Here is a 26585-nt window from a genome sequence, read left to right as displayed (position 1 = left end):
TTTTTTTAGCTATAATCACATTTTTCTGTGTGTGTTTGTGTATAAATAGATAGATGGAAAGATAGTTGATAGGTAGATGATAGAGATAGATAGATAGATAGATAGATAGATAGATAGATAGATAGATGATAGATAGATAGATAGATAGATAGATAGATAGATAGATAGATAGATAGATTAGATATCAGATGAGATAGATAGATAGATAGATAGATAGATGATAGATAGATAGATAGATAGACAGACAGACAGACAGATAGATAAAATAGATATCAGATGAGATAGATAGATAAATAGATGATAGAAAGATAGATAGATAGATAGATAGATAGATAGATAGATAGATAGATAGATAGATAGGTAAGATAGATAGATAGGTAAGATAGATAAGATAGATAGATAAGATGGATGATAGATAGATGATAGAAAGAAAGATAGATAGATGATAGATAGATAGATGATAGATAGATGATAGATAGATAGATGGATAGATAGATAGATAGATAGATAGATAGATAGATAGATAGATAGAAATAGAGATAGATAAGATAGATAACATAGATAGATAGATGATGGATGGATGGATAGATAGATAGATGATACATTAGATCAGTGATGGGCAACCTTTTTGGCGTGGTGTGTCAAAAATCGGCAAAAAATCGAGCATAACTCGCGTTGTGTGTCACTTCGACAAAAACATAATTTTGCGCAATTTATAGTTTAAACTACAAAAATATATAATTGCAATATAATTGTATTTAATAAACCAAAAACAAATTATTTAACATAGCTGCTTAGTAACTTCTTTGTTCATCAGTCGATTTCGTATGTTGCCCTTGATATTATTATCAGTATCACTTACCAACGGTCCTGCTTAGCAACCAAAATGTTGGCTCAGAAACTCTGGCATTGAAGCGTGCAAGTCTTAAAGCTGTCAAGTTACAAGAACCTTGCACCCCTAACCCTTTAGGAAAAAAACCCCAGGGGTCTTCAAACCTGACAGCTTTAAGCCTTGTGGACTTCAACTCTTCAACTAAAAGAGAGACTGATAAATATTTAAAAAAAAATAAAACCAAAAAGCAGCTACTGCAGTGGCTTAGAATTTTACTCAATTACTGTTGAGCCCATGGAAAGTTCTGCAGCCCCAGGAGCAAAGGAAGGGGGACGGAGAGAGAGAGATTGGCTGTTTGGGGTGCTTGAAACCACCTGGCCCTCCCCAAAGGAAACCCTCATTTGCAGGATGAGCCTCGACTGGCTCTGCCCAGCGGGGTTACCCCAAGCGCCATTGGGCAGCGACGGATGCTTATCCTTTTTCCTTCGGCTGCTTCAGCTGGGACTTCAGACACCCCAAGGGGGGGACTTTATTGGTCCTCCCCCTCCCCACCCTTTGAATGAAGGTGTGATATGGCTCCTCCATCCCTGCTCTTTAACCCAGCCAGAATTACAGGAGGGCTGCCCCCGTTCTGCTTTCCGGGGTGGATCTTAGCCGAGGGACACCAAGACCCCAGAATGGGTGGGGGGTGGGGGAAGAGCTTCTTGACGGAGGCCACGATCGACTTTTGGAAGTTGTGTTTTCGTAAAATAAGATTAACCTTTGGATGTGTTTGTTCCGCTCGGCCAGCGGCGTTTTCTCCCACTTAATCCCGGCGGATCCTGATATCTGAGCTGGAAAACTGCAACCCGCCGGAAATGATGACGCCCCGCTGAGTAGCTGGGACTTGCAGAAAAAGGCTGCAGAGAGAGAAGCGTTCGATCCGTAATCCGTCTGTGGGGGGCGCTGGGGACAGGCCGGGCCCCTTCTTCCCACCTCTATCCCCCCCCACTCTTGAGGGACAAGCCCTTTCCCCTGTCCCAACGGTGGAATTTGAGGCTACCTCTGCTTTCCCTCTCCCTCCCTCAGTTGTGCAGCAGCGGCAGCGGCAGCTCTCAGCCTGGGCGGCAGCGTCACACAGGCTGTGGAAGGAGGGGGAGGAGGAGGAGGAGGAGGGAACCAACCAAAGAGAGGCTTTTACCGAGTCTGCGCCCCACAGCCAGGACCGTCCTGGCGCCTCAAGCCGCGTTTCTTCCTGCAAAGCCCTTCTGGCGTCAAGCGGAACTCTCGGGTTGCCCGAAGGGCTTTGCAGGAAGAAACGCGGCTTGAGGCGCCAGGACGATCCTGGCTGTGGGGCGCAGACCCGGTAAAAGCCTCTCTTTGGTTGGTTCCCTCCTCCTCCTCCTCCTCCTCCTCCTTCCACAGCCTGCGTGACGCTGCCGCCCAGGCTGAGAGCTGCCGCTGAAACAAGTTTGGGGAGCATGTGCGTGTCACCCGAAATGGCTACGCGTGTCAGCACTGACACGCGTGTCATAGGTTCGCCATCACTGCATTAGATAGATAGATGATAGACAGATAGATGATAGATAGATAAGATAGATGATAGATAGATAGATAGATAGATAGATAGATAGATAGATAGATAGATAGATAGATAGATAGATAGATGTTTTAAAGCTCTTCCCTATTATCCTTCTCTCTGGAATACTGTTGCCTTAAAAATGCAGAAATAAGTTTATGATGTGACAATTCATTTCCCTTACTGTGGACTTCACGGACTTCCATCTGAAGGTGACATTGAATAATATCTACCGTTTTGAAACGTTTTCTTTCTTTTAAACAGGGAAGAATGAATATGACCTTCTTGTTATCGGAGGAGGCTCTGGTGGCTTGGCTTGCGCTAAAGAAGGTTCGTAGATGGGATTTGTGGTGCGGAATTGTCATCCTTAGGTGGGAAATATAACTTAGAGAAGTTCATTTGACTTGTTTGTTTGGAAAATTTATTTTGATCTTCATCTCGTATTCTGATGGGTTGTCAGACTCCCTGGGGCCCTGCAGGGGCAACTCTCTAGGCTGTGTTTTGAGTCCAAGTTTGGTTGAGCATTACTTCTTCCCAGATGCCATGTGGTAAATTCCTGTGGACGGCCACTCCCACCTTTGTTATGTAGAGTAGCTCAGGGCCCCTACTGGCCCATTGAGAAAGGTAGTGCTATTAAAAATGAGTCTGTTTCCTGCCTAAAAACACGTTTTCCATTTCTTATCCAGGGAAAATATAATATTCCGCCTTTTCAATATTTCCCAGGGTATTTCATTCTTCTAGGTGAGGGGTGGGTGCTAACTTCCTATGCTTAGATAGGAAATATAACTAGAGAAGTTAATTTTACTTCTTCGTTTGTTTGCAAAATCTTGCAAGTCTCAAAGGACAATTCTTCCCCATCTCCTCTACCGCTTGAGAAAGTAGGGAGGGTCCCTTCTGAGCATTTTTCTCCATTTTTATCCAGCTGTGAGCTAAGCAGTCCCTTATCTGAGTAATTCCCTTGACAGCATCTCTTTGCCAAGAATCTCTCTCAAGCATCTTTGGACCATTACAGCTGTCTCCTTTACAGGCCAAGAAACTAGGGAGGGTCTCTCTTGAGCTATCGGCTACGCTGTGTTGTGGCCCCCCAGTGGCCAGCAGAGCTGGCAGCAGAGTCAGACAGTGAGGAGGTTGGGGAGGAACCTGGGCCACTCCTGGAGGGTGGGGAAGGCTCTGATGAGGGCTCTGCATCAGAAGCAGAAAGGGGGCCAGGGCCATCCGACAGTTATCAGCTGCCTTCAGAGTCAGACATCAGTGAGGCAGAGGAACAGTTGGAGCCTCTTCCCAGTGTGCGCATGCGCAGAGCTACCAGAAGAAAAGAACTATTAAGAAATCAGGGTTGACGTGAGAGTAAAGCCACAGGTGGACGGTGAATGGCCCCTCCCAAAGGAAATAAAAGAGGAACGAAAGGGGAGGGGGCTTTTGCAGGAAACAATTCGTTCGTTCATTCGTTTCAGGAGTGTGAAGATCTGTCCGTGAATCTCAGAGACTCTGTGCCCAGCCTTTCCTTCCACAGCCCTACGTTTGGAAAATATTGACAGGGCAGCTTTCCAAGCTAGATAAGGTCTGTGCTCATAAATATTCCTTTGAAAGACTTTGCCAGGCCTTGGCTGAATGGGAATGAGAGGAATTCACATTCGTTTAATAAAAGGGATTTTGTCGCAACCAGGACTCTTCTTCATGCTTTTTGGAGAAGCCGAGATCAGAATAAAGCAGGACGTAAAGTGAGATTTGGACATTAAGTGTGAAACCTACTGGATCAGGCTGGACAGCCTCTTAGGGCCCCTTTACCTCTATATTAAAAGCCACATAGACAGAGTCGGAACTTGCAAAAGAACAGGAAGCAAGTCCCTAACCACAAGATGTCCCTATGTCAAAACCTATGTCAAAAATCCAAGATTCAATTAAAGTTCGTTAATGACACATACTCCATAGCAAAAGGAGAAGTAAGACCCCCGTCTCCTTATAAGGCTTTCTCTTCAAGGTAACCACTAAGAAATGAGTTAAATGTTTCCGTATTACGCTGCCTTTGAGAATGTATAAGAACGCGTGCTTCGATAATGAAGGTTGTTCAGAACTTGCAATGCTAGCCATGGGCTAGCTTTCTGAACCTGGCTGCCAAATAAACTTTTCCTGTATCCTGAGAAGTCTAAAGCCTGTCATTTTCTGCAACAAGAACATGCTGTTGCTTATCATTCCTATGGTGACATCGCTGACTGTTTTAGCGTAATGCCATGGGGTGGAGTGAAACTCGGACTGTTTTCCTGTTATTACACCGTCCAACATTAAAGCGTGTTGTTGCTACTTTGGCAAACTGGTTGGTCTCCCAGAATTGTTACATTTGCTGCTAACCACTAGAGGCACTGTGGGACCAGTTTTTATTCTTGTGCATGGGAACGCAAGGCCCAAAGCGTTACCACACTGCCTCCTACTGGTTAATAGCAAATAGATCAAATTGCAAAAAAAAAAATGTTGGAAACCGCCCCTCGACAAGAGAATTTGGGGGACGCAACAAATAGAAGATGCTTATGTACAGCTTCAATTGTCTTTGGGCCAGTTTGAAGAGCATCGCTATGACTGTATCCCTTTCTTCAAACACACCTGTAACTTTGATTTCTCTTCGTTTAAGCTGCCCAGTTTGGAAAAAAGGTAGCTGTCCTGGATTATGTGGATCCTTCCCCAAGAGGTAAGAAGCAAGCGAACGAATCTGTCCTTGTTGTGACTTGAAATGTCTAAGGCTGGCTGGGGGAATTGTGGGAATTGAAGTCCACAAATCTGAAAAGTTACTCAAGGTGGGATGCCTCCGATTTAGAGTGATGTAGGTATAGATAGGGCTCCACTTATGATCACAGTTGAGCTTAAAATTTCTGTTGCTCAGTGAAAAATTTGTTAAGTGAGTTTTGCTTGAAAATTTCCGAGAGTGGGCGGCATACAAAATTAATAAATAAATAAATTAATAAATAAAAACCCAATTTGAAAACATTAAAACCCCATTTTAAGACTTTTCTTGTTGCATTTGTTAAGTTTGAATTTTGAATTTGAAATTAATAACATTTATATGCCGCCCAATCCCGCAGGACTCCGGGCGGCTGACAATACAGAATAAAATCAAAACAGAAATATAAGGAAAAGAAAAGATAGATTTAAAAACAACACACCATGCACTCAGTTCTAGATGGGGCTGGACCGTATTTTGGGGTCAACAGCCCCAGGCCTGCCGGAACAGTCAGGTTTTAGTGGCCTTACGGAAGGCCGAGAGAGTGGGAAGGGTCCGGATCTCTGCGGGGAGATCATTCCACAGGGCTGGAGCAGCTACAGAGAAAGACCTCCCCCGAGTGGTGGTCAACCGGCATTGTGACGGCACCCGGAGGAGGCCCAGCCTGTGAGATTTTATGGGTCGTTGGGAGGTATGTGGCAGGAGGTGGTCCCCCAGATATCCAGGTCCCAAGCCATGTAGGGCTTTAAAGGTCATAACCAGCACCTTGAAGCGCGTCCGGAGACCAATGGGAAGCCAGTGCAGCTCGCGGAGGATAGGTGTAACATGGGTGTATCTAGGTACACCCGATATCGCTCGCGTGGCCGCATTCTGGACCAACTGTAGTCTCCGAACACTCTTCAAGGGCAGCCCCATGTAAAGCGCATTGCAGTAATCAAGCCTAGAGGAAGTGAATCATTGCGGTGGCGAAGTTAGCAACACAGTTGTTAAGTGAACCGGGTTTCCCCCTTGACTTTGCTTGCTTCTCGAAGTTCATAAATGCAAGAGACAGCATAGTTGGATGTAAATGGTATAGCCCACCAGCAGCAAATGGAGCTGGCAGCAGATTCAGACAGTGAGGAGGTTGGGGAGAACATGGGCCAGTCCTGGAGTCTGGGGAAGGCTCGGAGGAGGGCTCTGCGGGGGCCAGGGCCATCTGACAGTTATCAGCTGCCTTCGGAGTCAGACATCAGTGAGGCAGAAGAACAGCTGGAGCCTGTTCCCAGTGTGTGCATGCGCAGAGCTGCCAGACGAAGGGAACAGCTAAAGAACAGGGGTTGGCTTGGGAATAAGGCCACAGGTGGACAATGAATGGCCCCTCCCAGAGGAAATAAAAGAGGAGTGCAAGGGGAGTGGAGTTTGCAGGAGATCATTAGTTCATGCCTGCATTCTTGCCAAGTATAGCGGCCAATATTGGCCTGTCCACTCTCCAAGCCTGATAAAGGTCAATAATTATGAACTACCTTGAAAGACTGTGAGTTGCCAGACGAAGGGAACAGCTAAAGAAAACAGGTCGACTTGGGAGTGAGGCCATAGGTGGATGATGAATGGCCCCTCCCAGAGGAAATAGAAGAGGAGCAAAAGTGGAGTGGAGTTTGCAGGAGACAATTAGTTCGCTTCATTGGTTCATGACTCTCCAAGGCTCCTTGCCAAGTTTTGCAGATCTCGGCTTGGCAGCTCTCCAAGCCAGAGAAGGTCTGTGACTGTAAATCCTCCCTCGAAAGACTTTGCTGGATGTGAATGAGCAGAACTCACAGTCAATTCATAAAAGGGGTTTTTGTCGGGACCAGGAGTTTGCTTTGTGCTCTCGGGAAGCCTCGGTTAGAACAGTAATGGGACATTGCTCAGGACGTGCGAAGAGGTTCCCCCAATGAATGAGGGTGTGGCTTTTTGTCTTCTCCAGGAACCAAATGGGGGCTTGGTGGGACGTGTGTGAACGTGGGTTGCATTCCGAAGAAGTTGATGCACCAAGCGGCTCTCCTGGGACATTCGGTCCGAGATGCTCAACATTATGGCTGGAACGTACCCCACCGTATCAGTCACGACTGGTATAAGACAACTCTACTGTGTGTTTTTTGCAACTTACCTGTGCATAAGCCCTTCAAAAGAGCCTAGAAAAGAAAGGCTGGAGGACCGTGATAGCGACACATTGGCAAACGGCCTGAAAACAGCCAAAAACGCCCCCCAAAATGGGGCGTTTTCTGGGCCATTTCTCGACTGTTTTTCTCCTGTTTTTCGGCACTGAAAATGGCCCCAAAAAACAGGCTGAAAATGGCCCGAAGAAAGGCCTGGAAACAGCCCGATAAACAGCCTGAAAGGGGCCCTGAAAAACAGCCCCACAACCAGCCAAATAACAGGCACAGGCAGATGGTCTTTGGGTGTCCAATGCTCTGGCAATCACAAAGACCAGATGGCCGGCATGCACACACGCGTGTTCCGGTTTGGGCACTCGGTGCCCAAAAGATTCACCATCTCTGTTGTCATTGTCTTCTACTGCAGGATTTCCCAACCTTGGCAACTTGAAGATGTCCGGACTTCAACTGCCAGAATTCCCCAGCCAGCATTCTGGTTAATGATTAAATGTTTACATCAATTCATCTTACCATCAACTCCCCAAAATGATTATTGGCTCTTCTGCTCCCCATACACCATATTTATACTTTGTCCATCACTTCTTCTCCCTCTCTCCTCCTCCTCCTCCGTACCTCCTTTCTTCCCTCTGTCATCCTTCTCTTCTCCCCCTTCCTCTCTCCTTCGCCTCTCTCCCCTTTCCACTCCTTTCTCTCTTCCTCTTCCCCCCTACCCTCTCTCCTATCCCACTCTTCTTCCCTTACCTCTCTCCTTCCCCTCTTTCCACTCCTTCTTTCTCTCCTCCTCTTCCCCTCTTCCCCTCTCTCCTATCCCTCTCTTCTTCCCTTTACCTCTCTCCTCTACTTCACTCTCTCCATCTCATTTGCTTGGTGTATTTTAGCTTCTGAGCGAGCTCCATTTTATGTTGATGGTATTTATAATTCCTTTTCAATATACATATTTAATTTTAACATATATCTTCCTCCTTTTTTAAAAAAAAAAGAGAGAGAAAAAAAGTATACATATATAGTAATTGTGTTTTTAAACACACACAAACACACATCGGTTTAAAAAGCGGGGGGAAAGTTTCTGCCGATCACGTGGCTCAACGCTGATCTACGGAATTGTTGGAAGCTATTTTTTTTTTACTACCAGTTCACAGAACCAAGGATAATCGCCCCTACCAATTTGGCTGAACCGGGAGGATTTCACCCCTGTTTTAAATCCCTTAAATCCACCCAATTTCTACATTTTCTCTGTCTGTCTTTGTCCCCCTCCCCCCAGGTCTGTGATGTCCAAAGGAGTTCAAAACTACGTCAAATCCTTGAACTGGGGACACAGATTACAGTTGCAAGATAAGTAAGTGCCTCTTTCTCTCCTGTGCTTCCAAGCATTCGATTTAATTTTTGAAAAAGTCAGTGTAAACGTGGAGTAAAAGGTTCAGGGGAACATTGCTTTCTCTCACCCATGAGAGGATCAGTTTCTTCCCAGTTGTATCTTGCTTCGGGACCCCTGGCTTCCTCTGGTAATTTTGCACACCCAAATCCTCGTTTACTTGTTTCAGCTTTTTTTTAAAAAAGAGAGCGGACAGTCACTTATCTGAAATGGTATAGGTCAGGGGTTGGCAACCTAAACACTCAAAAGAGCCATTTGGACCTGTTTCCCACAGAAAAAACACAGGGAGCCACAAAAACCCTTCCCGTGCCTGACTATTTCCTGAGCGGCCACAGAACTAGCCTATGTAGCTGAATTAAACATTCTGTTTTCTTCCTATTTTTGTTAGGTATAATTACTGATTGTACAGTTATAGAGACTAACCTGATTTTGCATTTAATAACCACAGCAAGACTGCTGGTGGCGCAATACTGGAAGAAGGAAGATTTGCCTACTATTCAAGAATGGACATTAAAAGTAACAAACTTAGCAGAGATGGCTAAAGTATCAGCATATCTCAAGGACCATTCCAATGAGAGATATAAATTGGAGTGGAGAAGATGGATTGACTATACTCGAAATAAATATGGGACTAAGAAATTCCAGATAGCTTATGACTGAGGCAACAAGGAATGACATAATCTGTTTAGAGTTAGCCTAGCAAAGAGGAGTTAAAGCTCAAATGATAGAGGATATTAACTTCTTACTTTTAAGTTTATTTTAGAATATTTTTGTTAAAGATTTATACCCTGTATTGGTTCTGGGAAGTCGGGGGAGGGAAGGTTGGGAAGGGTGGGGTTTGGGTGGGGAGGGTAGAGGGAGGGAAGTAAATATTTGTAAAAGTTTTTTTTTTTTTTCAAAATTTTCAATTAAAAAAAACATTCTGTTTTCTTCTGAAAAGTTTCTTTTTTGGGGTTTATCCATGGTTGGCCTACTGGGGGTCGAAAAACTCAATAAATTGCATGCCAGCAGGTGATTGATGATTGTGATGCATATTTTGAGCAACAGGGAGCCACAGCAGAGGGATGAAAGAGCCACGTGCAGCTCCAGAGCCACAGGTTGCTGACCCCTGGTATTGGTTCTCCTGCTTGAGCAGGAGGCTGGATTAGAAGACCTCCAAGGTCCCTTCCAGCTCATTCATTCTAAGTCTACTATTGCGGATCTTAGTTTCTCGTGATTTACTTGTAGTTTTAGTTCTATCTCTGTTTTGTTTCTTTTAAAGAATCATTTGTTTATCTTAATTTCTCATCATGTCCCAATGATCGTAATCGTAGCAAAGGAAGCTAAGATAGCACCCAGGGTGATGGGCGCCTTGGGTGCAGTCCCAAAAACATCTGAATAGCATCGGCATTGACACAATCCCCACCAGTCAATGGCAAAAGGCAGCTTAACTTGGAACAGCTTACATCCCCTGAGGAAGCTTTGATATAATTAAACAAGGGAAGTAAAATCTGCCTTTCCCAGATCCTTTCATCAAATGCTTAATTGAGAGTAAAACGCAGAGAAGGTGATGTAACTGGCTTGCAAAGGAATTTGATATAGGAGTTGAGTGGACTTATATCTATTATTACTACTGCTCTTACTGCATTTATCTTCTCGTTTTCCTCCTCCTTCTCATTTCCTCTTTCTCCCCCCTATCTCATCCTCTTCCTCCGTCTCTTCTTCCATGTTCTCCTTCCCCTTTTCCTCCTCCTTCCCCACCCTCTTCTTATTCCTCTTCCTTCGCTATCCCTTTTTCCATTTTCTCTTTCTCCTCCTTCTCCACTTTTCTCCTATTCCTCCTCCTCCATCTCATCTGCCCCTTCCTCCGCCTTTCTCTTCTCCTATTCTTCCTCCTCCTCCTCTACCCTTTCTTCCTTTTCCTCCTTTTCCTTCTGCTGCTCCACTCTTCTCCTATTCTTTCTCCTTCTCATTCCATCTCCTCCTCCTCCTTCACCTCCTTCTCTTCCTTCTGCTTCTCCACTCTTTTCCTCCTTCTCCTCCATCTCATCTATCCCTTCTTCCACTTCCTCCTCTCTTTTCTCCTATTCTTCCTCCTCCATTCTCCTTTATCTCTTCTTTCATCTTCTCCATCTCATCTATCCCTTCTTCCACTTCCTCCTCTCTTTTCTCCTATTCTTCCTCCTCCATTCTCCTTTATCTCTTCTTTCATCTCCTTCTCCATCTCATCTATCCCTTCTTCCACTTCCTCCTCTTTTCTCCTATTTTTCCTCCTCCATTCTCCTTTATCTCTTCTTTCATCTCCTTCTCCATCTCATCTATCCCTTCTTCCACTTCCTCCTCTTTTCTCCTATTTTTCCTCCTCCATTCTCCTTTATCTCTTCTTTCATCTCCTCCTCCATCTCATCTATCCTTTCTTCCACTTCCTCCTCTTTTTTCTCCCATTCTTCCTCTTCCATTCTCCTTTATCTCTTCTTTCATCTCCTCCTCCAGAAAGGTGAAATACTTCAATCTGAAAGGGAGCTTTGTGGATGCCCACACCATCCGTGGGGTAGCAAAAGGAAACAAGGAGGTAAGAAGTCTCTAACCCCGTGATGAACCTATGGCGCATGTGCCACAGGTGGTACGCAGAGCCCTCTCTGCGGGCATGCGAGCTGTCACCCAGATCTCTCCATCGCGCATGTCTGCACGCCTCCCACCAGCCTGCTGATTTTTGGCTCTGCGACACGTGCTCAAGGTTGACTCAGCCTTCCATCCTTCCGAGGTGGGTAAAACGAGGACCCAGATTGTTGGGGGCAAGAGGCTGACTCTGTAACCCGCTTAGAGAGGGCTGTAAAAGCACTGTGAAGCGGTATAGAAGTCTAAGTGCTATTGCCATTATGTAACCCATAATTGCCATGATATGATATTATACTTTGGGAGAGAACTATATTTTCCCAGTGTGACATGAAGACCCCGGATGGCCTAAAGATGCTTGGTCTGAATTCTTCTTCCTGTTTTTTCTTTTCTCTTTAATTATTCCTAGACGCTGCTCACGGCAGATCACATAGTTCTTGCTACTGGTGGCAGACCAAGATACCCCACAGAGGTAACCTTAAGTTTCTTTAATACTTGGCATTAACATGAGTTAACTTCCGGGCAGCTTTTTGGCTGATCTGTCGTGAAAGTTTGATTTACAGAAGGACTTCTCCCCTGATGTCTGGACTCCTTTTATATAAAGTAATAGTTAGATGGAAGGATTGGAGGTTAAAAAAACAGTATCATTAATGTAAAGGTAAAGGTTCCTCTCACACGTATGTCCTACTCCAGGAGTCAGCAAACTGCGACTCTGGAGCCGCATGTGGCTCTTTCCTCCCTCTGCTGCGGCTCCGTCACCGGTTGGCACCACAATTTTGAGAGGAGCTTCCGGTGGGGGGTGAGGGGGGAGAAGCACATTGCGCCAGGAGAAGACGATGGCAAGGGGAGGTGTTTCTGGTTGTCTCCACAATTGATAGGGCTTTCGGTTATGACAGGTAGAGGAAAAAGTTCGCCGCGCTAGGAGGAGACTCTATGGTGAGGGAACTGAACTTCCGGTCAGCTCCAGAATTGAACAGGGAGCTTCCGGTTAGGACCTTTGTGGCTCCCGGTGTTTTCTTTTCTGTGGGAAATGGGTCCAAGTGGCTCTTTGAGTGTTTAAGTTTGCCGACCCCTGCACTAGTCGTTCCTGACTCTAGGGGGCGGTGCTCATCTCCGTTTCAAAGCCAAAGAGCCAGCGCTGTCCGAAGACGTCCCCATAGTCATGTGGCCATTTTTTTTACATGCTTTCAAATTGCTGCAGGTTTTCAAAAATAGACCAGACAACCATTTGACCGGGATGATAACAAGATCCGCTTTGAACAGAGGGTTGGACTAGAAGACCTCCAAGGTCCCTTCCAGCCCCATAATTCTGTTTCTTCCTATTTTCAGGTCGCAGGAGCTCAAGAGTTGGGAATTACAAGCGACGACATTTTCTGGCTTAAAAGATCCCCTGGAAAAACGTACGTCTTTTCTATCTAGCCCTGTCTGGGCAGGGGGGGGATTTTACGTGATTGCCATTGTTATGCAGGCTGCTTCGAGCTGCCTCATCTAATATTTGGCTGCTAACTAGAATTATCCTTTGCGGCACGTCTTTCTCCAAAGCCTGTGATGTCGTATCACTAGGCACTCTTGAGTGTGTGAGGCTTGTTGCACTTGCGTGGACCACGAGAGGGCAGCAACAGTTTGTGTTAGTGAATAGTCTTCCTTCCAATGTGGTGATATCTTTGCTATTATGGAGGAAAATACCCTTAGTATCCATCTAGCCTGGCTGGGTTAAATGCATGAAGCAGGAATGGGGCTTCCCTCCCTTCTCATTTACTTCCTTTCTTCCCTTCCCTTCCTATTTACTTCCTTCCCTTCCCCACTAATTTACTTCCCTTCTAATTTACTTCCTTTCCTCCCCTTACCCATTTATTTACTTCCCTTCCTTTCTCATTTACTTTCTTTTCTTCCTTTTCCCATCTCTTTACTTCCCTTCTCTTCTCATTTCCTTCCCTTCCCCATCTATTTACTTCCCTTCCTTTCCTTCCCTTTCCCATCTATTTACTTCCCTTCCTTTCCTTCCCTTTCCCATCTATTTACTTCCCTTCCTTTCTCATTTACTTTCTTCCCTTCCCTTCCCCATCTACTTTCCTTCCCTTCTCATTTCTTTCCTTTCCTTCCCTTCCCCATCTATTTACTTCCCTTCCTTTCTCATTTCCTTCCTTTCCCTCCCTTCTCCATCTATTTACTTCCCTTCCTTTCCTTCCCTTTCCCATCTATTTACTTCCCTTCCTTTCTCATTTACTTTCTTTCCTTCCTTCCTTTTCCCATCTCTTTACTTCCCTTCTCTTCTCATTTCCTTCCCTTCCCCATCTTTTTACTTCCCTTCCCTTCGAATTTACTTCCTTTCCTTCTTTTCCCCATTGATTTATTTCCCTTCCCTTCTCATATACTTCCTTTCTTCCCTTCCCTTCCCCATCTACTTCCCTTCCCTTCTCATTTCCTTCCTTCCCTTCCCTTCCCCATCTATTTACTTCCCTTCCCTTCTCATTTACTTCTCATTTACTTCCTTCCCTTCTCATTTCCTTCCTTTCCTTCCCTTTCCTTCTCTTTCCCTCCCTTCCCCATCTATTTCCTTCCCTTCTCATTTACTTTATTTGCTCATTCCTTTCCCCATTCCTCTCCCTCCCCTTCTCCCTCTCCTGCCTTAGTAAGACCATACCTGGAATGCTTCATCCAGTTTATGGTCTCAAAAAAAAAAAGATGCTGTGGAAAAAATGCAGAGAAGAGCAACTAGGATGATTAAAGGCCTAGAAACTAAAACATATGAAGAACCGTTGCAGGATTTGGACATGGCCAGTCTAGAGAACAGAAGAATTAGGGGTCATATGAGAGTATTTGAGGTAATCTAGTATTTGAGGGGCTGCACCAAAGAAGAGGACTCAAATTATTCTCCAGAAAACAAGACAAGAAACAATGGATGGAAACTAATCAAGGAGAGAAGCAACCTGCAATTGAGGAGAGATTTCCTAACAGTGAGGACAATGAACCAGTGGAACAGCTGGCCTCCAGAAGGTGTGGATGCTCCATCACTGGAGGCTTTTAAGAAGAGATTGGACAGCCCCTTGTCTGAAATGGTATGGGTTTTCCTGCTGGAGCAGGGGGCTGGACTAGAAGACCTCCAAGGTCCCTTCCAGCTCTGTTCTGAATTGAAAATAGCTTGGAGGCCCTGGCCTAGTGTATCCCAGAGAAATCAGGCTGGGCATCCTGTTATGTGTGTTTGCAAAAAAGCTGAACAAATAGTTTTACGCCGTTGAGAGATTTCTCTGAAAATGGGCTCCAGCCCCCTTCTCTTCTGTTGCATGTTGTAACAGTGTCATAGTAGAAGTTCCCTGTTATTTATACTTTGCATTCTTCAGCTTAGTCAAAATAAGCCCGAAGGGGTACAGTAGCAGCGCTGTGCTTTGTCAACCACCGATTGGGGGGGGGGGGGTGAGTGGGGGGGAGAGAGACGCTGGGAGTCTGCATTTAGGGGGTCTTCCCCCCGCCCCTTTTTCAGTCCTCCTTTGGCGTTTTGTTTTTAATCTGTATGGATTATTGCCTTGCAAATGGCCTGGCTGATGTTGATCAATGGGCTGTCTAGAAGAGAGAGACTTACTCCAGGTTTTGTCATATGAAGGTGTCCTTCGGCTGTGGCTCAGCATTTGCAATCATAGTCAAATAGAGCCTGAGAATGATAGACATAGCAGAATAACAGAGGCGGAAGGGACCTTGGAGGTCTTCTAGTCCAACTCCCTTGCTCAGGCAGGAAACCCTACACTTCAGACAAAGGGTTATCCAACATCTTCTTAAAGACTTCCGGTGTTGGAGCATTCACAACTTCTGGAGGCAAGTTCTTCCACTGATTATTTGTTCTAACTGTCAGGAAATTTCTCCTTAGTTCTAGGTTGCTTCTCTCCTTGATTAGTTTCCATCTGTTGCTTCTTGTTCTACCATCAGGTGTGTTGGAAAATAGCTTGACTCCCTCTTCTTTGGGGCAGCCCCTCAAATATTGGAAGGCTGCTATCATGCCTAGTCCTTCTATTCATTAGGCTAAACATACCCAGTTCCAGCAATCGTTCTTTATATGTTTTAGCCTCTTCCAACTCTTGTTATTCTACATTCTATTCTATTCTATTTTATTCTATTATTTCCTTATTCAACTCTCCTCTCCTCTATTGCTATTCTATTGCTATTCTATTCTACTCTTGCTATTCTACTCTATTGCTATTCTACTCTATTGCTATTCTACTCTACTCTACTCTATTATATTGCTATTCTATTCTACTCTCCTCTCCTCTACTGCTTTTCTATTCTATTCTATTTTATTCTACTCTTGCTATTCTATTCTATTCTCCTCTCTATTGCTATTCTATTCCATTCTATTGTATTCTACTCTAGTCTATTGCTATTCTATTCTATTCTATTATACTCTATTGCTATTCAATTCTATTCTCCTCTCTATTGCTATTCTATTCCATTCTATTTTATTCTATTCTACTCAACTCTATTGCTATTCTATTCCGTTCTGTTCTATTCTACTCTACTCTACTGCTATGCTATTCTATTATCATCTCTCTTGTTATTCTATTCCATTCCATTCTATTCTACTCTACTCTATTGCTATTCTACTCTCCTCTCCTCTCCTCTCCTCTACTGCTTTTCTATTCTGTTCTATTCTACTCTACTCTATTGCTATTCTATTCTATTCTCCTCTCTATTGCTATTCTATTCCATTCTATTCTATTCTACTCTACTCTACTCTATTGCTATTCTATTCTGTTCTATTCTATTCTATTCTATTCCATTCTACTCTACTCTACTCTGATTCCAGCTCTAGTCTGATTCTGGTTCCATGTGAACCTCCTAGGATAGGCTCCCCTTGCAGACTCCAGGTATAATCTCATCCTGGTGCCCCAGGAGATTGGACTAGAAGACCTCCAAGGTCCCTTACTAGCTCTGTGCTGATCGGACGCCTGCTGAACATTTCGCGTGGATGGCTTCAGATAAATAACCTGCAGGCACATTCCTCCCCCACCCACCCCCCTAGGGATGACAGCCCATAGCCTCCCTTGAGAGAGCACATCATGCTCGCCTCCTCCTCCTCCTCCCCTGAAATGGAATTACATTATTAGTACCTGTAAGGATTAGCGATGACATCGGCATTGTCTCGGCCGAGTTGGCCACCCGCGTTTAAATTTGTCTTCTGGAGGAGCTGTCACTTTGGGCACACGGTCTTGGCACATTCCTTCCATTTTTTTTTCTTTTGGCAAAGGGGTGGGGGGTGGGGTGGGGTTAGATCTCTGGGAAGGGGGTTTGAGGGGTGTGGAATCCTGCTTGCAAATCATCCGTAGTCCATCATGAGAGAGTGGGGGGGTGGAGATGGGACTGTATCCGAAGATGCTTCCCCTCGCCTCCGTTTTCTGCTGCCAAGGGAGCTGCGTGGAGGGTTTTTTTTAAAAAAAAAATGTTTTGTTTGCAAAAGGAATTCTTTCTCCTGCATTTCTCTTGTTTTCTTTCGCTCTTTAGGAAAAAGAGAGGAGTTTTATTTTAATTATTTATTTCGACAGGCTCCAGCTTGCCCCAAGGCTTCAGACCTCGATGGTCCTTTTATCTGCCTTTAGGGTGTGCTCTTAATGGGTCCTTCTAGCATCCCATGTGATTTTCTTTCCCTTCTCCTTTTAACCATTTGACTGCTGAAATTCTGGATCGCCAGAATAGGTTTCAGACCAGAAATAACTTTTGTTGGGTATAATCCCAGAAATCTATGTTATAGGGACTACATCAGTGGTGGGTCGCTCATCCCGTTCCAACCGGTACTGTTGGAACGGGACCGGCGGCGTCCTCGTGCACGGGCGCAGTTCACACATGCGTCTTAGCGCCTGCGTGATGCTCCAGCTGCTTGCGGAGAATTGCGCAGGCGCTGTATGTGCCATGTGCCTGCGTGGAAGCGCAGAAGCCTTCAAAGACCAGTGAGGAGCGCGGGCGGGCAGGTGGGCCCTTCGGCGTTCCCGGAAGTTACTTACTTCCGGGTTCACCGACCAACCGGTCCGCGCGGACCGCCATGGACCGGTTGAAACCCACCCCTGGACTACATGTTTAGTTTTGCGTGTATTGACAACAGCAATATTGTATTTGCCCAATATTGGTGTGCAGAGATGGACATTAAAAATAAAGGACAAAGGAGACACAGAATAGTGCTTAACATGGAATAGATTTTACGAGTGGTTAGAGATAAGAGGTAGAAATTACATGAAGAAAGATTACTGCTATGTATGAATTAAATATAAAGATGGTTTATAATTGCAAACAAGCTCATATAATTAATAGAATTACAAGCAAGCTGATATAAAGACAAGTCTAGTAAAAATTATTCTATTATAATCGTTATTGGTATATGTATTAATATTTCTTTTTGTTCTTTCTTTGTTGTTGTTTTTTGTAAATGATATGCCCTGACAATACACTGTATTCAAAATGTTTATGAATTGAAAGAGAGAGAGAAAATAGCTTTCAGAGAGGACTTTTTTGTGCTGCTTGGATGGAGCCTCAAGAGGTCTTCTAGTCCAACCCACTGCTCAAAGCAAGAGAGAGATACCAGAAGTGTCTTCAAGAGAACAGCCTTTGAGGTTTACAGATGAACAGAGTTGGAAGGGACCTTGGAGGTCTTCTAGTCCAGCCCCCCGATCAAGCAGAAGACCCTAAACCGTTTCTGACAAATGGCAGCCCAGTATCTTCTTGAAAGCTTCCAGTGATGATGCTCCCACAACTTCTGAATAACAGAATAATAACAGAATAACAGAGTTGGAAGGGACCTTGGAGGTCATCTAGTCCAACCCCCCCCCCCCCGCCCAAATAGGAGACCCTAAACTGTTTCTGACAGATGGCAGGCCAGTGATGAAGCTCCCATAACTTCTGAAGGCAACTTCCGTTCCATGGGTTAATTGTTCTCACTGTCAAAAAACGCCTCCTTATTTCCAGGTTGAATCTCTCCTGCTTCAGTTTCCATCCATTGTTCCTTGTCTGGCCTTCGGGTGCTTTGGAGAATAGCTTGACCCCCCCCCCCCACTCTCTGTGGCAGCCCCTCAAATATTGGAAGGCTGCTCTCCTGTCTCCCCGGTCCTTCCCATGCCCAGTTCCTGCAACCGTTCGTCATATGTTTTAATCTCCAGGCCTTTGATCGACTGAGTTAGATTCAGATTAATAGAGTTGGAAGGGACTTTGTAAGTCATCTAGTCCAACCCCCCCCCCCCCCAAGTAGGAGACCCTACACCATTTCTGACAGATGGCAGTCCGGTTTCTTCTTGAAAGCCTCCAATGATGAAGCTCCCACAACTTCCAAAGGCAGTTTCTGTTCCATGGGTTGATTGTTCTCACAATCAGAAAATTCCTCCTTGTTTCCAGGTTGAATCTCTCCTTGGTCAGTTTCCATCCCTTATTCCTTGTCTGGCCTTCGGGTGTTTTGGAAAATAGCTTGAGGTGATACTGAAGGGCTAAGATAATCTTGGTTTCCAAGGCAGGCAAACTGAGGAAGAATGTAGAATCATAGGGCTGGATGGGGCCTCAGAGGTCTTCTAGTCCAACCCCCTGCTCAAGGCAGGAGACCTTATACCATCCGGTCAAATGGCTATCCAGTCTATTTTTGAAAACTTCCAGTGATGGAGCAGCCACAACCTCTGGAGGCAAGGAGTTCCACTGATTCATTGTTCTAAGTCTGACTTTGTGACTAAGTGATTTTTTGCTGTGCCTCATAGTAGACCTCACTTAACAACTATCTTACTTAGCATTGGAAATTTTGGGCTCAATTATGGTCATAAATTAGAATTAGAATTTTATTATTTGTATGCCGCCCTTCTCCGGGAGGACTCAGGGCAGCGAACAATTCAAGGGGGAAAAAGGGGAACATAAAAAAACAAAATACAAATAATAAAAGTAGACAACAGTCGCACAACCATACATGTTGAGAGGGGAGGGAACTCATCACCCCCAGGCCTGCCGGCAAAGCCAGGTTTTGACGGCTTTTCGGAAGGCCTGGAGAGAGGTGAGGGTCCGAATCCCTGTGGGGAGTTCATTCCAGAGGGCCAGAGCTGCCACAGAGAAGGCCCTCCCCCGGGTAAAGCCAGGTGGCATTGGCTGGTAGATGGCACCCGGAGGAGGCCAACCCTGTGAGATCTAATGGGTCTGTGGGAGGTAATTGGCAGCAGGCGGTCTCTCAAGTAGGATTACCTGGACCGTTGCCTCCGATCCCTTTCTGAAATTTAATAAAAACTGTTTGAAAAAGAAAGAAGTCCATCGTTCCAATTCTGACCGCAGGCGCCAACTTAATTTGATTTTCAATTTCTTTTTCTCTCTCTCTCTCTCTTCCTTCCATAGGTTGGTTGTTGGTGCCAGCTGTATCTTTTAAACTAAGCTGCAGGTGGTGCAGTGGTAGGGTGCAGTACTGCAGGCCACTTCAGCTGACTGTTATCTGCAGTTCAGCGGTTCATATCTCACCGGCTCAAGGTTGACTCAGCCTTCCATCCTTCCGAGGTGGGTGAAATGAGGACCCAGACTGTGGGGGCGATATGCTGACTCTGTAAACCGCTTAGAGAGGGCTGAAAGCCCTATGAAGCGGTATATAAGTCTAACTGCTATTGCTATTGTGCAGGCAACTGGGTTTTCTTGTTTTTTTTCTTTTGAAGAGGTTTCACTTCTCATCCAAGAAGCTTCTTCAGTTCTGACAGAATAGTGGGGAATGGAAGGATTTATATTCTTTGCAGGCAGCTGGTCATTTGCATCCTTTTAGAGAGTCATTGAGGCCACTTGGAGGTTTGTCTGTGTCCTCAGGGTCACCTGAGTGGTGCAAATGGTTCCTGTAGTCTGCAATTTTTTTCTCTGGAAATCCATTCCTTATTCCCGCACCATTCCAAGGGTCTTCACCCCAAATTGCATAGCTAAAAGTCTGCAGAGATTCTCAGTCCTCCAGGTCATGGTTGTCCCAAAGGTGCTTTTTTTCAGGAGGGAACCAGATTTCCTTGTTTTTTTCTTTTGAAGACATTTCGCTTCTCATCCAAGAAGCTTCTTCAGCTCTGGCTGGGTGGTGGGGGAATGGAAGGATTGATACTCCTTGCAGGCAGCTGGTCATTTGCATCCTTTTAGAGAGTCATTGAGGCCACTTGGAGGATTTATATTCCTTGCAGACAGCTGGTCATTTGCATCCTTTTTAGAGAGTCCTTGAGACCACTTGGAGGATTTATATTCCTTGCAGACAGCTGGTCATTTGCATCCTTTTTAGAGAGTCCTTGAGGCCACTTGGAGGATTTATATTCCTTGCAGACAGCTGGTCATTTGCATCCTTTTTAGAGAGTCCTTGAGGCCACTTGGAGGCTTATCTGTGTCCTCAGATGAGTCGTGATTTCGGTCTACCCAGATGCAAATCGAACATTTGCAGATTTTCTTTGTAAATCTTGCTATTTTTCGTATTCCCGTTTTTTAAAAATAATAATAGTAATAAAGTCAAGCGGAATTATTTCTCCTTGATCCCGACGCTTGCTAGATGTTTCCCTCGAGTGTGCCGGCTTTCTCACCGGCCTCGGATTGGACACTACCGTGATCATCAGAACCATCCCGCTTCGAGGATTTGACCAGGTAGCTTCAGGGGTGGGCTGCTGTGAGTTGGCCTGGGTTCGGGGAAAACCCGTAGCTAACGTTATGTCTAGTTTGGAGAACCTCCAAATCCCACCTCTGGCTGGGATCCTAGGTAGAGAGAGATAGTTCTCTCTCTGGGCACCATGAGAATAGTTCTGCTGAACAAAACTCCACGGTGGTGACAAGAAGGGCATCTGGCCAGTAAATACTAAACTCCATTCAGTTGTCCAGACTCCACCCCGCAAGGGATTATGGGGTCGTTAAAAGAGGTGGAGGAGGATATATAAGCCACAGACACCCACCCACACACCTTGCCGTGAAGGCTTTCCGCAGATTAAAACTTGTGTCCCCATTGTCTCTTCTTAGCAAATGGCTAATCTGGTGACTAGCCACATGGAAGCTTCCGGCACCCGGTTTCTAAAGAAATGCAGCCCCACTAAAGTCAAGAAGCTGGACAATGGCCGGCTGAGGGTGACGTGGAAATTTGCGGACTCCGGCAAAGAAAAATCGGACGAGTTTGATACGGTGATGTGGGCAATAGGTAAGCACATCCCTACCTGTAATACCTTCAGAAACGGCTTGGCTCAGGTGAGCAGCTGCGAAGTCAGAGCTTGCTAGCTTGGATTTGCGCTTTGAATGAATCATCTCTTGGGTGCCGCACCCAGGTAGTTCTCGTTTTACAACCCTTTGTGTAGTAACCGAAGTTATGACCTCATGGGGGGGGGGAAAGTAACTTAGGATCATTTTTCAAACTTACGACCGTTTGTCACGGTCACGTAATCAAAATTCTGATGCTTGGCAACTGACTCATATTTATGACGGTTGCAGGGTCCCGGGGTCACATAATCCCCTTTTTGCGACCTTGGGGGGGGGGGAACTGTTTAGAGAGGGCTGTAAAGAACTGTGAAGCAGTATATAAGTCTAAGTGCTTTTGTTATTGTTAAGGAAGGAAGGAATAGCAATAATACTTGGACTTACATACTGCTTCACAATCCTTTACAGCCCTCTCTAAGGGGTTTACAGAGTCAGCCTCTTGCCCCCAACAATTTGGGCCCTCATTTTACCCACCTCAGAAGGATGGAAGGCTGAGTCCACCTTGAGCCTGATGGGATTTGAACTCCTGACTGTGGGCAGAGTTAGCCTGCAATGCTGCATTCCAATAGGAAGGAAGGAAGGAAGGAAGGAAGGAAGGAAGGAAGGAAGGAAGGAAGGAAGGAAAATAGAAAGATAGCAACAGCACTTAGACTTATATACCACTTCACAGTGCTTTACAGCCCTCTCTAAGCAGCTTTACAGAGTCATCCTCTTGGCCCCAACAATCTGGGTCCTCATTTTACCCACCTTGGAAGGATGGAAGGCTGAGTCAACCTTGAGCCTGGTGGGATTTGAACTGCCGAACTGGAGCTAGCAGGCAGCTGAAGTAGCCTGCAGTACTACACTCTAACCACTGCACCACCTTGGCTCCTCTCCTTCCTTCCTTCCTTCCTTCCTTCCTTCCTTCCTTCCTTCCTTCTTTCCTTCCATCCATCCATCCATCCATCCATCCATCCATCCATCCATGGTGCACAGTGGCTGGAATGCAGCATTGCAGGCTAACTCTGCCCCTCTGCCAGGAGTTCGATCCTGACCGGTTCAAGGTGGACTCAGCCTTCCGTCCTTCCGAGGTGGATAAAATGAGGACTCAGATTGTCGAGGGCAATAGGCTGACTCTGTAAACTGCTTCGAGAGAGTTGTAAAGGGACTATGAAGCGGTATAAAAGTCTAAGGGCTCTTGCTATTTCTTCCTACACTGGCTTGTGACCAAGCCATCTAGGTTTATTAGCTGCCCTCCAAATCATTGGCTTGACTTGGTTCTATCCTAGCTTCCCCCACCAGCTGCAGGCGCCAGATGTTTATAGCTTGGGAGATATGTGTTGGCTTACTTAACTCACTCCCTGCAAAGCTACAGTCTTGAAGAGCCATAGCTTACTCAGGAATGCAAACACAACCAATGTTTTCAGATTCCCGCTCTTTTATTTGTGCTCATTAGCAAGGAGTTTTTCATTCCAGCCGTCTCAAACCAGCTTTCCCATCCCTGCTTGCTTGAAATCCAGAGCTGAAGTCTAGGCACTCCACCCCAAGGGACTAAAGGATTATGCTAGTTAAGGGCTAAAGCTGCCTAATTGATGTGGGATTCACTCTTGGGTTTTGTTTATCTTGGGTGTTTTCATTCTCTACCCGCACATCGACTGCCAGGTGTCTGCGCGGTGTCCCGGGGAAACTGGGAAAGCACTTCCTGCCTCCAGATGTGTCCGTCACAAACCTTGAGTGAAAAGGGACAGCTTGCGGAGAGTGGTGGAAGATAGGACTCCCGCTGAGCCTCCTTAAGCCACTTCAACAACAAACCTGGGGAGTTGAAACAGGCTCTGTCAATTGCAGGGAGGTTTGGAATCCCCTTCGTAGAGTTACGGAATGCTTCTAGGCTGATAAGCTTCATGCTTTGTGGGGTTTGGAGAGAAGGGCTTGTTTTCAAGAAGCTTAGGACCAGATCTGAAGAGCACACATGGAGTTGTCGGGCTGATTGAATCATGGAATGATGGATCACGTTCTATCAAGTTGGCATTGACTCTAAGCAAACACTTAGATAGCAATAGAGTAGAGTAGAACAGAACAAAACAGAGCAAAACAGAACAGAACTGAACTGAATAGAGTAGAGTAAATAGAGTAGAATAGAATAAAATAGGAATGAATAGAATAGAAGAGAAAATAAAAGAAGAGAAGAGAGTACAGTAGAGTATAAAATAATGAATAGAATAGAATAGAATAGAATTCTTTATTGGCCAAGTGTGGAGACAAGGAATTTGTCTTGGGTGCATATGCTCTCAATGTACATAAAAAGACAAAATACATTCGTCAAGAATCATAAGGTACAACACTTAATGCTAGGTACAAATAAGCAATCAGGAAACAATATCAAAATAAATCATAAGGATATAAGCAATAAACAGTCATGTGGTCATAAGTGGGAGGAGATGGGTGATAGGAACGATGAGAAGACTAATAGTAATAGTAATGCAGCCTTAGTGAATAGTGTTGAGGGAATTTGTTTAGCAGAGTGATGGCGTTCGGGGTGGAAACTGTTCAATAGCAATAGCATTCTTAGACTTATATACTGCTTCATAGTACTTTTACAGCCCTCTCTAAGCAGTTTACAGAGTCAGCCTCTTGCTCCCAACAATCTGGATCCTCTTTTTACCCACCTTGTAAGGATGGAAGGCTGAGTCAACTTTGAACCAGTTAGGATCAAACATCTGGCAGTGGGCAGAGTTAGCCTGCAATACTGCATTAAAAGCGACTGGGAAGGAAGGAAGGAAGGAAGGAAGGAAGGAAGGAAGGAAGGAAGGAAGGAAGGAAGGAAGAAAGGAAGGAAATATTTAGACTTGTGTACTGTTTCACAGTGCTTTAAGTGGTTTACAGAGTCAGCCTCTTGTCCCCCAACAATCTGGGTCCTCATTTTACCCACCTCAGAAGGACGAGACAACCTTGAGCCTGGTGAGATTCGATCTGCCAAATTGCAGTCAGCCGGCAGTCAGCAGAAGTAGCCTGCTAACTGCTGCGCCCCCACAGCTCATAAATCCATAGATGGATTTTATCCAGGATAACTCGTCCTCAGTCCAGTAGACCTTCAATAGTATTCCATCACTGTAAAGATAAAACTCTGTGATACCTGTATTACTTTCAGAAGCCCATACCTGAGAACAAATCGTTTTGAATCTGGCTTTTTCCTTTCAGGCAGACCAAATCTGGACTGAGCCTGGAATCCAGAGTTTAAATGTTTAGCTTGCAAACTTCCCCCTCTCCCCCAAATTTATTTATTTTATTTTAGTACAAATAATCCATCTTCCATTAAACAGTGTGTCATCTGGGTTCAAATGTTTGTGCAATAACAGTTAGGAGCAGTTTACAATCATATTCATTATTTATATTCTTAGCTTAATAGCAACACTTTAAATAATCTGATTATGTTTCTGGAAAGTTCACCAGCATGCTGGAAATGTAACCAAGCACACAGAACTTTTTACCATATGTGGTGGATGTGTACAACAGCAAAAAAAAAAAAAAATTGGATAAAAATAAAAAAAACTGGCTGAAAGAGATAATTACACAACCAATAGAATTAAAACCAGAACTATTTTTATCAGGAATAATTACAGAGAACTATGAGGAAAAAAAATCAAATACTACATGTAATAACGGCAGCAAGAATAATATACGCACAGAACTGGAAAAACAAAAAGACACCAACAGAAGAAAACATGATTAAAAAAAGTATTTGTGTTTACACAAAATAAATTTACACACACACACACACACACACACACACACACACACAAAGTATTTGAATGCAGTAAAATGGACAGATTCACAAAGGAAATAAAAGACAAAGAAGAATCCGAGTACTACTCAGTATGGAATTTATGGTACAATTTATGGCTAGAGGAAAGATGCAAAGAATAAGAAAGCAATAAAGGGGGAGGGGAGATTAAGAAATTAGAAAATAATCACAAAACTGCAGAATTAACAAGAGGGGGGAAATGTAAGATAGATTGTATATAAACTAGTACGGAATAAGAAGTGTGAGAGAAATATATGTACATAGAAGGATATAAGATGTATAGAAATAAAATACATGGAAAGAGAAAAATGTGTAAAAATTGACATATATAGATATATAAAGGTATACAGGGCGGGGCATAACCTTTTCCTAGGGGGTCACAGCAACACTTGTAATAACAACACAAATAATTCATACACCATTCGAAAGCCCATCAAAAACTGAGTTTATTGACACGATTTAATAGTCAGTATGACCACCATTAGCCCTTCGAACAGCATTCAAACGAGGTGGATAAGAACACAACAAATCTTCAAACAGTTCCGTTCGATTTTCCAGATTTTTCAACACAGTTTCCAAATTCATTCTCAAAGTTTCAACCGAATATCGATTTTGACCTTGCTCCTGAATCATCAGAGCTTCCACTTCATCCTTAATTATGGCCCCAATGTTCTCTGCCGGATTGAGATCTGGCGAATTTCCCGGCCAGACGTCATTGCCCCAAAATTCGACATTGTTGTCCTTTAACAATTGCTGAGTCGCATTTGCACGCATGCAAGGAGCTTTGTCATGAAGAAAGACAGCCTCACCAACCACCAAGACATTGTCTGGATCACTGAGAAATGGAATGACATTCTCCAATAAAATTTTCTCACGGAAATAACTGCCATCCCAGGATTCCCCTTTATCCTTCAAAACCCAATGCAGTTTCTTGGCTGTGAAAATGACGAAAATCCCGATGCAAGTCGGATTGCGAACGATTTGTCGATATCGTTCATGTTTGGCGATGTCGTCGACGTCTTTAGCTCAAATTCGATCGTTCTGGAAATTCGGTTTTCGAATGGCATAAACGAAGAATTCGTCAGATGGCGCCAAATGAAGAAAATCTTCCTCGGTCCATTCAGACAACCAATCGCACAACCAAAGCCGATCTTGAACGTGTGTTTGAGTTTTCAATGGTTTGCAAATGACGTGGAATGGCTTCAAACCTTCTCGTTCTCGATATCGGCCGATTGTCCTTTGATCAACTCGTTTTCCACGAATTTGAAGGATTTCTTGGGCCACTTTTCGGTTTCCTTTTCGTTGTTTGCGACTGCCAGTTGCAATGATGGCTTTGCTTTCTTGGGACAGTTGCAGAGGACGCCCTTCTCCAAATTTTGTGAAACATTCTTGGGCTGTTTTGTTCCAATTATCAGTAACC

At 44.6% G+C, this 26585-nt stretch overlaps 1 protein-coding gene across 5 annotated transcripts in view; it reads left to right on the top strand.

The window, feature by feature from the left end:
* Nucleotides 1–26585, top strand: part of TXNRD2 (thioredoxin reductase 2) — a 46963-nt gene that overhangs the window by 4546 nt on the left and 15832 nt on the right. For 4 of the 5 annotated variants that reach the window (XM_032228875.1, XM_032228876.1, XM_032228877.1 and 1 more), the window contains exons 2-11: nt 2655–2720; nt 5017–5073; nt 7046–7190; nt 8497–8571; nt 11080–11158; nt 11612–11674; nt 12532–12602; nt 19537–19556; nt 20699–20790; nt 21157–21331. In XM_032228875.1, the coding sequence (XP_032084766.1) occupies nt 2655–2720; nt 5017–5073; nt 7046–7190; nt 8497–8571; nt 11080–11158; nt 11612–11674; nt 12532–12602; nt 19537–19556; nt 20699–20790; nt 21157–21331 (843 nt within the window). Of the gene's footprint in view, nt 1–2275; nt 2295–2654; nt 2721–5016; nt 5074–7045; nt 7191–8496; nt 8572–11079; nt 11159–11611; nt 11675–12531; nt 12603–19536; nt 19557–20698; nt 20791–21156; nt 21332–26585 lie in introns of those variants that run through there. The other variant, XM_032228880.1, reaches the window with a different exon arrangement.

This window comes from Thamnophis elegans, chromosome 13, assembly GCF_009769535.1.
Source record: "Thamnophis elegans isolate rThaEle1 chromosome 13, rThaEle1.pri, whole genome shotgun sequence".
Taxonomy (NCBI): Eukaryota; Metazoa; Chordata; class Lepidosauria; order Squamata; family Colubridae; genus Thamnophis; species Thamnophis elegans.
The sequence above is the reverse complement of the archived record's forward strand: the minus strand, read 5'-3'. Positions and strand labels throughout refer to the sequence as shown.